The sequence below is a fragment of the Molossus molossus genome, unplaced genomic scaffold, assembly GCF_014108415.1.
Source record: "Molossus molossus isolate mMolMol1 unplaced genomic scaffold, mMolMol1.p scaffold_m16_p_2, whole genome shotgun sequence".
Taxonomy (NCBI): Eukaryota; Metazoa; Chordata; class Mammalia; order Chiroptera; family Molossidae; genus Molossus; species Molossus molossus.
The window spans coordinates 1,829,724-1,843,587 of NW_023425355.1; the positions used below are offsets into that span (position 1 = coordinate 1,829,724).

Below are 13,864 nucleotides of genomic sequence, written 5' to 3' on the forward strand. Positions count from 1 at the left end.
CCCAAACCTCAAGGGCTGTTTGCGTGCCCCTCAAAGTCCTCCAAGCTGGCGGGGGGGGGGGCACCTACATCCCTAGATAAGAGCAAAGCAGCAACCCAACAGTGCTTGGCAACACTGATGTTTCCTTCCAAAACCTTTCAACCCAGGAGATAAAGAGAGGTTGGCTACTTGAGGCTTTTTGGCACTCGCTCCAAACACACCGAGAAAAACAAACAGGGAAATGCTTTCTAGACTGTGCTGGATCCTCTGGCAGACACCCATACATTTCAGAATTCAACCGTTTGGCCAACAGAATACAAAGAACACGTCCCTGCATTTAAAGATATTAATAACCGAGTTTATTTCATGCTAGGTACTGTTCCATGTGTTTTGTGTCGATTTAATCCTTACAACCCTTTAAAAGGTAGGAAGTTGTCTGTCCGGTGTGGCCCAGTGGATTCAATGTCTTCGCATGGACTGAGGTCCCGGTTTGATTCCCGGTCAGGGCACATGCCCGGGTTGCAGGCTCGATCCCCAGTAGGGACCTCAGGAGGCAGCCGATCGATGTTTCTCTCTCTCTCTCTCCCTTCCTCTTAAAAAAGTGTCAATTGAAAAAAAAAAAAACAACATTAAAAAGTAGGCCACTGGGCAGGTGTGGCTCAGTGGATTGAGCACTGTCCTATGGACTGAGTGGTCCTGGTTCGATTCCCCATCAGGGTACATGCCGGGGATGTGGGCTCGATCCCCAATAGGGGGTGTGCAGGAGGCAGCAGATGGATGTTTCTCGCTCACTCTATAAAATAAATTTAAATATATTTATAAAAAAAATAAAAGTAGGCAGGGTTTGCACTCACAAGCAATTCCTTTAATAATTGATGCAGACTCCGAACAAACAGAGTAGGGCGGGTAGGGGTAAGAACTTTCCGGAGCAGCCTACCGGACACCTTTCTCTCCCCACTACCTTTTAGGAAACGAAGGAATCTGTGTGAGGAACAAGACCACAGGGTAGTGAGGCCGCAGCAGTCCTGAGCAAACAGGAACACGCGCGATCGGGTGTGCTGGGAGACGCAGGCTTTGTCGTCTTCAAGGGTCATGTGCCAACCCCACCCTCTAGCACACTGGGCTGAGAACAAAATAATCCTTAATCTCATAGCTGCCCCCGAGAAATCTGGTCCTTTGTAGTTAGGAGCTGTTCAGATGCGGGTGTCATCACCGGATGGCCGGATTATTCTGTTTAACACTCAATCTAACAGAACACAAACGACATCAGCCATAGTAAGGGCAAATCATTCGTTTATTATTTAAAGATCACAAGACAACATCTGATTTCCTTAGCACAATTTAAATGTTTTACTTTTTTTGATAAAGCAGAGCATAATAGAAAAAACAATTAGTTTCCAGTAATATCAATATCTCTATTCATAATTAAGTTTTCCATAGACATGTAACCCGGAAACCAAAGCCTGTTACAACGAGCAAAGCTTTAACCAGAGCGGCTACTTTCGTGCCAGGAAAAAGTTCATCCCTATCGGAGGAACGATGTGCTATGTAAAACGGCTGTCAGAGCACAGCCTCGAGGGCACTAGAAGTATATCTTTCTAATCCACATTAAGTAGTTTGGTGAATTCCAGACATCAGTTTAGCTGCAACCATGCCGGCGACCTTTAATATTTCAATCAGGTAAAAAATAAATTAAGAAATCCCTAAACTGATGTTCCTTGATTTACACTGTTAAAAGATACACAGTTCATCGACACATAATTCTGGCTAAAAGTTACATTTGAGACTCCTTGCTCAGATTTTGGTTAACAGTAAGACTTTCAGAAATTCAAGTTCTTATTAATCGAGAATTTGTCAGCTAGGATACATTCAGGCATCAGCTGCGACTACAGAAGGAGCACGCTGCCTTGGTGCTTTGGGAAGACACTCTAATCTAGGACACTACTAGCAGACAAAAATGACCTGTTACTGTCACTGGGTAGCGGGAGTGCAGCACAGCAAGACAAAACATATGTTCATATGTTGGTTTGTTTAAGCCTCAAGTCCTCCATCATGTGTTGAAATGCACTCATTTTATTCCTATGATCTTTAATAGCAAGAACTCAAGCTCCAGATGGCCTGAAGTCTAATTTGTATTCCACATCAACTAGCAGCGCAGCTGGCTACTGCTAAGGCTGAATCCACACACTTCAAGACCAAGTCCAGAAGACAGTTAGTATTTAATACCCTAGAAGGCCTGAAAAAGAATTATTCATAGACACAGCTGGTCCTGGTCCTTCAGAGCTTTTTACCTATAACATGTTTTGGATTAAAGTTATTTAACGTATTCGCAATAACTTTAACTGAGTGAGCAAATATTTGAATACTTATACTTACCTGGGATTTCATTTCTGCTGACAGAAATGGGAAGAACAGGACTCACTTAAAAGAAAACACAAACCTTAGAAAGGAAGGTCAGAACCTTATCGCACACTATCACTCGGGAAGCAGCATAGAGGGGCAGCCGGAGGGAAAACATTGGTGAGATAGATCAAAACTAGGCCCCAAAAATCCGCATTATGGTCAATGACAGTACAACTCTGCCCTTCATGATTAACATTATTCCTAAAATTGTCATTTGGCACTGGATGATGTGTTTTAGAGAAACACTCTGGGATGTTTTGAATCAGACTTGGTTTTGTTAGCTGAGTTACAGGAGAAAGTTTAAAGTAGGGGGAGGGGAAGGAAATGGACCAGAAAAAAAAATTAGAATCATCATCTAAATCAAAAAAGTACTGATAGCTCCAATCATTACGTCGGACACTCAAACGACTGATATAGGCTCAAGTGGTTTATAAAACCTATAAAAAGACTACACCAGTGAAGTTCCCATTAATCTGTAGAGTTCAGAAACTAAAACAAAGAGCAACATTTTAGCTTAAAGCCTTATCTCAAGAGAATCATATACACTTCACATGAATAAAATCACCTGAAACCAAACATTTTTAAAAGCTCCAATACCCAAAATATAAAGAAAAAATTAATCCCGAAGACTCGATCAAGCAATGGAATCAAAACAGCCGGACAATCTGGGTGTCCCCTCCGCACTGACCATCCCATGAAGACCAAGGGAGAGCAGACCTTCCAGATCTATGCACCGTCGGGTTGCTGCCAAATTCGGGGGCGATTCCGTGGAGAACAGCAGTTTCCCATCTCCTGTGTCTCTTCCTATCATGCACGAAGCAACTCTGGCTGTGCTATTCTATTATCACTATTTGTCACCCATCTGCAACATACTATACAGGGAAGTAAGAAGCACATTTTCGAGTTCCCTTTCCTGAAGGTTGAGGCTCAGGTAGAGGGGTCATTCTCCTGCGTGCACCGTCATTAGGCCGACTCAGTGACCTCGACAGGCTTAATCATGTGATCGGGTTTGTTGCCAGCTGCATAATGCTCCCACATCTGTAGATAGAGCCGCTCTAGTTCCATTGTGTACTGTTTGGTGTTGAACAGAGGGCTAGATATTCTCTGCTTCCAGACTTTGCCACGAATTTTCTTCAGGCTAATTTCGAGAGAGAGAGAGAGAGGGAGCCAAGTTTACACACAGAGCAGAAACCCAGAACTAGCTCCCCTGAATACCTAGTCATCTTTGGTAAAAGACAGGACGAAACTTCATCTCACCTCAATGCAGAAAAAGGAGAGGGTCACACCTAGCACAATGCTAACACATAATCAATCGGCGGTCGCATCCTCTGAAAAACTTTGGTTCTTTCTTGAACAAGTATATCCAAGTGGTACCACGCTTTCCCCATTTCATCTCATTTTTCCCTTTAAAATCTGACATGACTACTCCTACATACCACTGGTTAGAATGTGAACTGCTTACTCTTTTGGTAAGCAAGTCAGTGATGTGCGTAATAAGAACCTGCCGTTTGCATAACCCTCTGCCAGTCAGAAACACTTTCAAATCTATTCGAAAGCGATCATCAGGGCTGCGGACACCTGGCCACGCAATGATGCTCACGAAGCACCACCGACAATAGCTAAGGCACACACAATACTGGATGCCAACTACAACTGAGGAACATTCGTAAAAAAAAGAACCAACAAAAACAAAATGAAAAAATAAAGATAAAAAATGGCTTTAGTGTTTGTTGTGATGTAACTAGTGAATGGCTGTGCTTCTCTCTCTCTGCTGGCCTCAACCCAACTATGACCATATTAACGCTACTTTCCAAATAAAAATACGTTTGTGCTCTATTTCTTTTTTAATTTTTTAATCCTCACCTGAGGACATTTTTTTTGCATTTATCTTCAGACACAGCAGGAGGGAGAGGAGGGGAAAGAGAGAGAGAGAAACATAGACGTGAGAGAGACACATGGAGTAGTTGCCACCCACATGACCCTGACCGGGGCCGGGGACAAACTGCAACCGAGGTACATGCCACTAGCGGAAACCCAACCCGGGACTCTCTGGTCCGCTGGCCAACGCTCTAACTGCTGAGCAAAACTGGCCAGGGCTAATCTGTTTTTTAATGATTTTTTTAAGAGAGAGGAAGAGAGCCCTGGCAGGTTTGGCTCAGCGTTCGGAGCATTGGCCTGCAGACCAGAGAGTCCCAGGTTCGGTTCCCACTAAGGGCACGTACCAAAAAAAAAAAAAGAGAGGGGGGGGGGGAGGGAGAAAGAGCCAGAAACATCGACGTGAGAAACATGGATTGGCTGCCTCCTGCACATCCCCTACTGGGAATTGAGCCAGAAACTCAGGCATGTGGCCTGACCGGGAATCGAACTGGCAATCTCCTGGTGCATGAGTTGATGCTCAGCCACTGAGCCACACCAGATGGGCAGTGTGCTCGATTTTTTAAGTTCTGTATGCCAACACGAGAATGGTTAGACTATGGTACGTCCATACAAGAACTACTACTTAGCAATAAAAATGAGTGAACACTGATACAAGCCAACAACATGGATGAATCTCAAAATATTAGGCTGAGTGAAAGAAGTCTTTAGGAGTACATACTGTATGGCTCCATTTGTCTAAGGTAAATTTAATGATGGTGGGGGGAAATTCAGAACAGTGGTTGTCTGAGGGTAGTTGAAGGACTGAATAAGAGGCATGAAGGAACTTTCTGGAGTGATAGTGTTCTGTATCTTGTTAGGGGTTTGGGTTATAAAGGTATTTCGCAAAACTAATGTAAGATTTGCGTATTGTACTGTATTCGTGTATTCTGCCTCAAAAAAAATATTGAACCCTAATTAATGATGCCCATATTCTGAAGTTTTTAGGGAGAAGAGTACTGATATCTATCTGCAATCTACTTCAAAATGTATCAAATAAGATGGATTGCTGGATGGAAAAGAATAGAGAGGTGGACAGACAGCAAGCACAGCAAATGTCAGTGGTGGAATCCAGACGACAGGTATCTAGGGTTTATTATACAATTAATAGTTTTCATTACAAAGTAATGAGAAAAAGTATTGTATGAAATCAACTAAGTTCCAAAAAGTCAAAAAACAAAAAACAAAAGACACTAAATTACTTGCTGTAGTTATCTCTGGGATGACGGACATGAATCTTACTTTTTTTTAACACTAGGGCTCAAAATCTTTGCTCCTTTTCCTTAGATGTAGATGATGTTCAATGGAGAAAATTTGAAAATACTTAACCTCTGCTGAATGCTGACTACGTACCAAGAACTGTTGTTTTACACAGAACACCTTTTTTAATCATCAGAACATCTCTGCAAGGTAGGTACTATCGTTCATCCCTGTTTTGCAGATGGAAAAAGCAAGGCACGCAGAAGCGAATTCGCCCAGCCCTGGCAGGTTGGGCTCAGCAGTCAGAGCGTCGGCCCACGGACTGAAGGGTTCACGGGTTCCATTCATGGTCCAGGGCACGTACCTGGATTGCAGGTTTAATGCCTGGCCCCAGTCAGGGTCATGTGGGAGGCAACCAATCGATGTGTCTCTCTCACATCAGGCAACTTGATTCAAAGAGAGTGCCTCTTTAAACTTCTATACACTATGCTTCTTGGAACACAAAGGAAAAAAGGAGTCATAGGCACAAGGGCAGCCTCAATTACCAGCACGACTTCCCGTCGCCTGGACAGAACAGCGCTCATTTGCGCGTCCTCCCTCCAACCCCTGCCCAGTCAGGGCATTTAAGTTACGCCTTTTTCCCCTCTTGGGCTCTTGTGAAGAGGTGGCATTATTCGGGTCAAAGCTCTGGCTTTTTTTTTTTTAAAGATCTTAAAACTTTGAGGAAGGGGTGTATCAGTCCACTGACCAGTGTGTGGAAAATACTATGCAGCTGTAAGAAAGAAAGATCTCTTATCCTTTGAGATGACATGGAAGGACCTGGAGAGGATTATCTTAAGCGAAACAAGCCAAGCAGAGAAAGACAAGTATCACATGATCTCCCTTATTTGTGGAATATAATGAACATAACAGCCGGAGGAACAGGGTAGACCCAGAGACGTGGAAGTGGGGTACAGACTGACAACCCTCAGAAGAGGGGGTTCGGGGGGAGGAAGAGAAACCACAGAACTTACATGTATGTACGCATAACTGATGGACACAGACAACAAAGCCAGGGACAGGGCGGGGAGGAAGGGGAGGAGGGTGTCAATGGGGTAAAAAAGGAGAAACATCTGTAACAAAAATTTTAAAAATGAAAAAAAAAGGCCAGCACCTCGATGCTCCCTCGTCATAGGCAGCATATCAAAAACCTTTTGTTTTATAGGCATATAACGGGTATGCCTCAATGTTATTTTAACTTCCATTTCTACTTCAGTGAGTTGTATGGTCATTTCCTTGTAAGTTAAAATCCCCATTAAGGGAGTTTAAATGTAAATGTGCTTCAGTCTTTATATAGCCAGGCTATTTATAGTTGACATAAACAAAGATTTTTCTCCTCTCATTTGCCTTTTAATTTTTTTTGAGTTATGTTCATTCAGCCATTTACTCTTTACAGAGTAAAACCTATCTATCACTTCATTTATGGAAGTTTAGAAAGTTCTCCTCCCATCCAGAGATCATACAACTGATTTGCTTCTTTTATATTACCCTTCTTTTATTACTTCATTTCATAGCACCTATGTTCTCCCTACACTTTCCTGCTTCCCCTTACTTTATCATAGGATTTGTTCATGGCCAAGTTACTTACTATTCTAGATCGGTGCCCAGTTTCACAGCTATGTCTTCATATTCTTGTCTATTTTTAGCAATAAGCTCAAGACAACCTAAACAGGTGAGCTGGGAAGCCGCAACTCGAGAAGCAAGAGTCTCTCCTGCAACAGGGAAGATAACAATTACTCACGAGAATGCAAATAGCACGTGATCATCAATGTTATTCATGTTAAGTATCCACACAACCCAGATGAGGAGACTGGAGCCCAGTGCTCAGAACAAGTCTTACTTTTCATCATTCTCCCCCAAATGTGGCTTCTAGGAGACACAAGGGCACCTGGAATTACCTCCCGTAAAGGAGATTCTAGAAAGAACAAGGAAGATTGCCATGATTTATCAGCAGCTCACCTGGCATAGTTACCATGGGTGTCCCAGCCCACAGGACATCCATTCCTGTGGTGTGGCCGTTACAGAGTGGAGTGTCTAGGCAGACATCAGCCAGCTGGCCTCTCCTGACGTGCTCCTCTTTAGGGGCGACAGGTGAGAAAATTATGCGGTTCTGGGGGAGGCCCATGTTCTGTGCGTACTGTTGGATATTAGGTTCGCCCACCGCAGGAAACCGCAATAGCCACAGCACACTGTTGGGAACACGCTTCAGAATCTAAAACAGGGAAGAGAATGATAATTAATAGAAGCCCTGCCCTTCTCAAGAAAGGCTCCTATAGCCCTGGCCGGTTTGGCTCAGTGGTTGGAGCGTTGGCCTGCGGACCAGAGAGGCCCGGGTTCGGTTCTCACTAAGGGCACGTACCTCGGTTGCAGTTTGTCCCCGGCCCTGGTTGGGGTCATGTGGGTGGCAGCCAGTCGATGTGTCTCTCTCACACTGATGTTTCTCTCTCTTCCTCCCTCCCTCTCTCCTTCCTGCTCTACCTCAAGATAAGTGCAAAAAGATAAAAGAAAGGTTCCTATATATCTCTAATAATTCAACCACACTACCCTTTTCACCAGCTAGCAGCCTCCTATGAACTGAAGTCTTTCCTTCACATACATGAATCAGAGCAACAGAATTTTAGGTTCCTGTTCTGCCAAGCTATCCCCAAAGAGAGTTAAAAGAAAGCAGAGACTGATGTAAAAAGATACAAAACAAGATATGAATTGGCACAATCTGAGGCTGGCAGTGATTTTGTCAAAAAGAGAGCGATTTTCCATTTCACGTTTTAAATCTCCCGCCATGCCTTGACAACTAGTTAGCTCACACTTGCCTGACTTTATGTGCTTACTCAGGGGACAGTAGACTTTTTGTAAAAGTCTAGAGAGCAAATTATTTTTCACTTTGTAACCACACAGACTCTGTCCAAACTTCAGGCTCCATTGTCCTGGGTCACTGGACAGCAGCCATAGACAATATGTAAACAAGTAGGTAAGGCTGTGTGTCATCAAAATTTGATTTACAAAAGCGGGAAGTGGACTGAATTTGACTCACTGCCTGTGTTGATGCCAAAGTTTGCCAGCCCTGGATTTAAATCTGCATCTACTCAATGCACCTCACTAGCCCACCACCCCTTCTTTGAAAGCCATAGGAAGAGACAAGTTTCAGAATTCAGAATAGTTCAGATTTTTAAAAAAGTTGTACAGTGCATGTATATTACATTATACCCTCAGCAGCAACTCCCTGTAAAAAACACATTAGTATCTCTGCACCGAGGTGTCGGAACAGTCACACTACATGGAATAAATAAAAGACCATAAATAGAGTAGTTTAGGTAGTTTTGCCGCCAAATAAACGTGTCATTTAGTTATCAGATTTTTTTTTATATTGGGAAGTGAAGATTAAGGAATAATAAGCCTGTGCTCACCTGCTTCCTCTTCTCCCCCACCCCCCCAAAAGGAAAAAAATGAACAAACAAACAGGTATTAATCAGCAAAGAAATCAACCAAGAATCATCTCCATTTCAGCTCTATTGAATAAGAACAAATTGTGGAGGGCCCTGGCCAAGGAGCTCGGTTGGTTAGAGCGTTGCCCAATATGCCAAGGTTGCGGGTTCGATCCCCAGTCAGGACACATATAAGAATGAACCAATGAATGCATAAAAAAATAAGTGGAACATCTCTCTCTCCCTCCCCCTTTCTCTCTAAAAGTTCATTTTTAAAAATGAACAAATTACGGATACCAAAGGGTAGACCCTTCAGCGGTGCTCCTTACGCACACTGGTCCGATGAGCTGACTGACAGCTGATGTCACAAATGGATTCCTTCCTGGTTGTGTCTCCACAATACTGCAAGAATGTTAACCGTGGGTGAATAAGCATGACAACGTTTGCTGTTAGTTTAGACAACGGGCTGGCAAACTGCAGTCTGTGAGCCAAACCTTGCATGTTGCCTGGTTTTTGTCAGTCAGATGTTATTGGAACACACCTACGCTCATCCATGTACACACACCTGTGGCGTTTTCCTGCTACAATGGCAAAGTTGAAGAGATGTGACAGTGAGCACAGACTGCAAAACTGACCCTTTTCACCAGCTGGCCTTTCAGGAAGAAGTTCGCTCATCCCTGTTTTTTTCTGGGGAGAACACAAATGCAGGCCCCACTGCCACAAATGATCAATCGTGCAGTCGGGTTTCCCACACGTGGGGCAACTGCAGGGTCTGCACATCTGGAGTGCAACAGATAAGCCTCGCCCTGGGAAGCCACCTTCGTGAGCATGGTATCTCCCGGGTCCGGAAGTGGCATCATCCTGGGTTTTGAATACATACTTTTAAAAGGATCATAAGATCATCAAACAACAAGTGTTGGCGAGGGTGTGGAGAAAAGGGGACTCTAGTACACTGCTGGTGGGAATGCAGACTGGTGCAGCCACTATGGGAAACACAATGGTGTTACCTCAAAACTTTAAAAATTGGCCCCGGCCAGTTTGGCTCAGCGGTTACAGCGTCGGCCTGCGGTCCAGAGAGACCTGGGTTCAGTTCCCGCTAAGGGCATATACCGGCCCTGGTTGGTCATGCAGGTGGCAACCACTCGATTTGTCACTTTCACATCGACATTTCTCTCTCTCTCCTCTCTTTCCCTCCCACTCTATCTGAACAAAAAAAATGGAAAAATGTCCTTGGGTGAGGATAGAAAAAATAAAAACTTTTAAAAAATTAAAAAATTAAAAATTGAACTTCCATTTGACCCAGTGATCCCACTTCTAGGAATATACCCTAAGAAGCCTGAAACACCAATCAGAAAGAATATATGTACCCCCATGTTCGTAGCAGCACTATTTACAATAGCTAAGATCTGGAAACAGCCCAAGTGTCCATCAGTAGACGAATGGATAAAACAGCAGTGGTACATATACACAATGGAATACTATGCAGCTGAAAGAAAGATCTCTTATCCTTTGAGACGACATGGAGGGATCTGGAAAGTGTCATCCTAAGCGAAACAAACCAAACAGAGAAAGACAAGTATCATATGATCTCACTTATTTGTGGAATATAATGAACATAACAGTCTGAGGAATGGGGTAGTTCCAGAGACATGGAAGTGGGGTACAGACTGACAATCCCCAGAAGAGGGGGTGGTGGGGGAGAGATAAACCACAGAACTTAAATGCATGTGTGCATGAACAATGGACATGGACAACAAAGCTGGGGACAGGGCGGGGAGGGGGGGGAAGGGAGGAAACAGTGGCGGGGGGGAGAAACATCTGTAACAAAAATAAATTAAATAAAAATTTTTAAAAACGCACAAAAATAAAATGTTGAGAAAAAAAAAGAATCATAAGATGTCATTTAGACACTGGAAGGAGAAATCAAAGATGGCTGAAACAGTCACAACTCTTTTGAAGATTCAAATTGAGCACAACAGACTTCCGGTGAAGACAGCAGAGTAGGTAAATTCTGAGATTTCCTCCTCCTATAACCACTGAGAACCACCTGAAGTGCAGCAAACAGAAGTCCTATAAATAAGGATGTCACGAAGCCACATCAACACTGCTAGGAGGGGCAGACACGTAGAGCAGACAGGCCCCACGCCCACGGTGCAGCAACTGAGAAACAGGAAGGCCATCTTGGCTGTGGAGGTCCCCACGAGGTGCTAAGGGTCCCAGGCCCACACTGGGCTCCACAGCCCAGGACAGCAGGGTTGAGAACTCCCCGAACATGTCACTGTGAAAACGGGCTGCGAAGCACCGAGACAGCTGCTCCTGAAGGGCTGGCACAGAAACTCGCTCACTCTAAGCTCCAGTGCCAGGGCAGCAGCTGGAAAAGCGCCAGGGACATCTGGGGAGGAGCTAAATGGACGATCTTCGGGGTGCGGGCTGGAGGGGCAGTGGTCAGGGCCACTCTCTCTGGCCACGGAAGCGGTGGCAGATACCACTGTTCTGTGCAGCTCCTGCCACCCGGCCAGCCCAGTGGAGGCAGATGCCAAATGCTCGCCCTCCTGTCACCCGGCTCGCTCTGTTCCTCCTGCCCGTGATTCCCTGAGAACCTGGCCCCGCTGAGCCTCTGCAGCAGGCCCGAGCTTCCTCCGGTGGCTTCTTCAAGGAGCGGTCTGCCTCCGCTCATGCAGCGGACTCACTCCAAGGACAAGCCCACATGAGCGGTGGCTGACCTAGGCTCGTGCTGCCGACTTTCTCCAAGGCCCACAAGACGCACGGCTGCCCTGGGCTCCTGCAACACTCTCTCCAAGGCCCAGAGCCCGTACGAGCAGCGCTGGCCTCGGCATACACTGTGGCCCGGCACACGGCGGCTGTCCTCGGCCTGAACCACAGTGGCACCCTAGTAACCAGTTGTCCGGTGCCCTGCTTCCGAGTGCATCAGTCCCCCACCCAGCCAGCTCCAGAACCGAAGCAACCAAAGGGCGGACTCCGCTAGAACTGAGTCCTGCGAAAGCAACTCCCGCTCGGAGGGGTCAGCCACACACAACAGCTCGTCGGTGGCAAGCACAGCCAGCCTTCACAGCTGTCAGCCTGAGGGTCAACTGCACCAACGGACATGCCTACATGACTACATGACTACAACAAGAGGGGACAACCCCCACACAGGGGACACCCCAGGAGGACCCAGCTCAGGTGACCAGAGAGACTGTGCAACTGAGCCCCACAAGACACTTGCTATATAAGGCCACTCTGTCAGTATCAGGAGATGGAACAGATCTACCTCATACACAGACACACACAACCCTGGCAAGTGTTGCTCAGCGGTTAGAGCATCAGCCCATGGACTGAAGGGCTGTGGGTTTGATCCCCGGCCCCAGCTGGTGTTGTGCGGCAGGTAACCAACCAATGCGTTGCTCTGACATCAATGTTCCTCTCTCTCCCTCCCTCACTTCCAGCTCATCTAAAAAAATAAATAAAAAAAAAATAAATGGAAAGCCCTGGCCAGTTTGGCTCAGCGGTTAGAGCGTCGGCCTGCGGTCCGGAGAGACCCGGGTTCAGTTCCCGCTAAGGGCATGTACTTCGGTTGCAGTTTGTCCCCGGCCCTGGTTGGTCGTGCGGGTGGCAGCCACTCAATGTGTCCCTTCACGTCGATGTTTCTCTCTCTCTCTCCCTCCCACTCTATCTGTACAAAAAATGGAAAAATATCCTCGGGTGAGGATACAAAAAAAATAATAATAAAATAAAATAAATGGAAAAGCATCCTCAGGTAAGGATTTAAAAAAAAACAAACACACACACACACACACACAGGGAGGCAACCAAAATGAGGAGACAAAAAAATATGTCCCAAGTGGGAAAAAAAAAAGACACCAGAGAAAGAACTAAACCAAATGGAGGCAATCTCACACATACAGAGTTCAAAACACTGGTGATAAGGATGCTCACTGAACTTAGGGGAAGATGGATGAACTCAGTGAGAACTTACATAAGGAAATAAAAACATAACTGCAATGAAGAATACATTAGATGGAATAAATAGCACATTAGATGAAGACGACTGAATGAATCCCGTGATTTAGATGACAAGGTAGTAGAAAACACCTAACCAGGACAGCAAAATAAAAAAATAACTTAAAAAATGAGGACAACCCTGGCCAGTTTGGCTCAGCGATTAGAGTGTCAGCCTGCGGACCAGAGAGACCCGGGTTCGGCTCCCACTAAGGGCATGTGCCTTGGTTGCAGTTCGTCCCCGGCCCTGGTTAGGTCATGAGGGTGGCAGCCACTCGATGTGTCCCTTTCATGTCGATGTATCTCTCTCTCTCTCTCTCTCTTCCTCTCTCTCCCTCCCACTCTATCTGAACAAAAAATGGAAAAATGTTGAGTGAGGATGAAAAAAACAAATGAGGATAGTTTGCCCTGGCCATTGTGGCTCAGTTGATGGAGTATCATTCCATATACCAAAAAGCTGCAGGTTTGATTCTTGGTCAGGGCACATACCTAGGTTGCAAGTTCAATCCCTGGTCATGGCACATACTGGAGGCAACCTATTGATGTTTCTCGTTCTCTCGTTCTCCCTCTCTCCATCGCCCTCAATAAAATCAATAAGGTGAGGATTGAAAAAACATGAGGACAGTTTAAGGAACCTCTAGGAAAACACCAAGCATACCAATATTCACATCATAGGGGTACCAAAAGGAGAAGAGAGAGAGCAAGGGATTCAAAAGCTATTTGAAGGGAAAATAACAAAATTATTCTACCCTAGTGAAGGAAATAGACATACAAGTCTAGGAAGAACAGAGACTCCCAAATAAGACAAACCCAAAGAGGCCCACACCAAAACGCATCATAATTAAAATGCCAAAGGTTAAAGATAAAGAGAATCTTAAAAGTAGCAAGAGAAATATCAGTTAATAACC

At 45.1% G+C, this 13,864-nt stretch overlaps 1 protein-coding gene and 1 non-coding gene across 6 annotated transcripts in view; both read right to left on the bottom strand.

Annotated features, from left to right (window-relative positions):
• Positions 1 to 1,255: 1,255 nt before the first annotated feature.
• The window catches only part of OGT (O-linked N-acetylglucosamine (GlcNAc) transferase), a 49,673-nt gene continuing 37,064 nt past the window's right edge, over positions 1,256 to 13,864 (bottom strand). For 2 of the 5 annotated variants that reach the window (XM_036271712.1, XM_036271711.1), the window contains 3 exons: positions 7,495 to 7,747; positions 7,124 to 7,247; positions 1,268 to 3,520 (listed from right to left, as the gene is read on the bottom strand). In XM_036271712.1, coding sequence (XP_036127605.1) covers positions 3,346 to 3,520; positions 7,124 to 7,247; positions 7,495 to 7,747 — 552 coding nt within the window. In that variant the 3' untranslated portion in view covers positions 1,268 to 3,345. Of the gene's footprint in view, positions 3,521 to 7,123; positions 7,248 to 7,494; positions 7,748 to 13,864 lie in introns of all 5 variants that reach the window. The other 3 variants (XM_036271709.1, XM_036271713.1, XM_036271710.1) reach the window with 3 other exon arrangements.
• LOC118636882 lies at positions 9,645 to 9,811 on the bottom strand. The gene has a single exon (XR_004960840.1). It is a non-coding gene; the product is annotated as a U1 spliceosomal RNA (small nuclear RNA).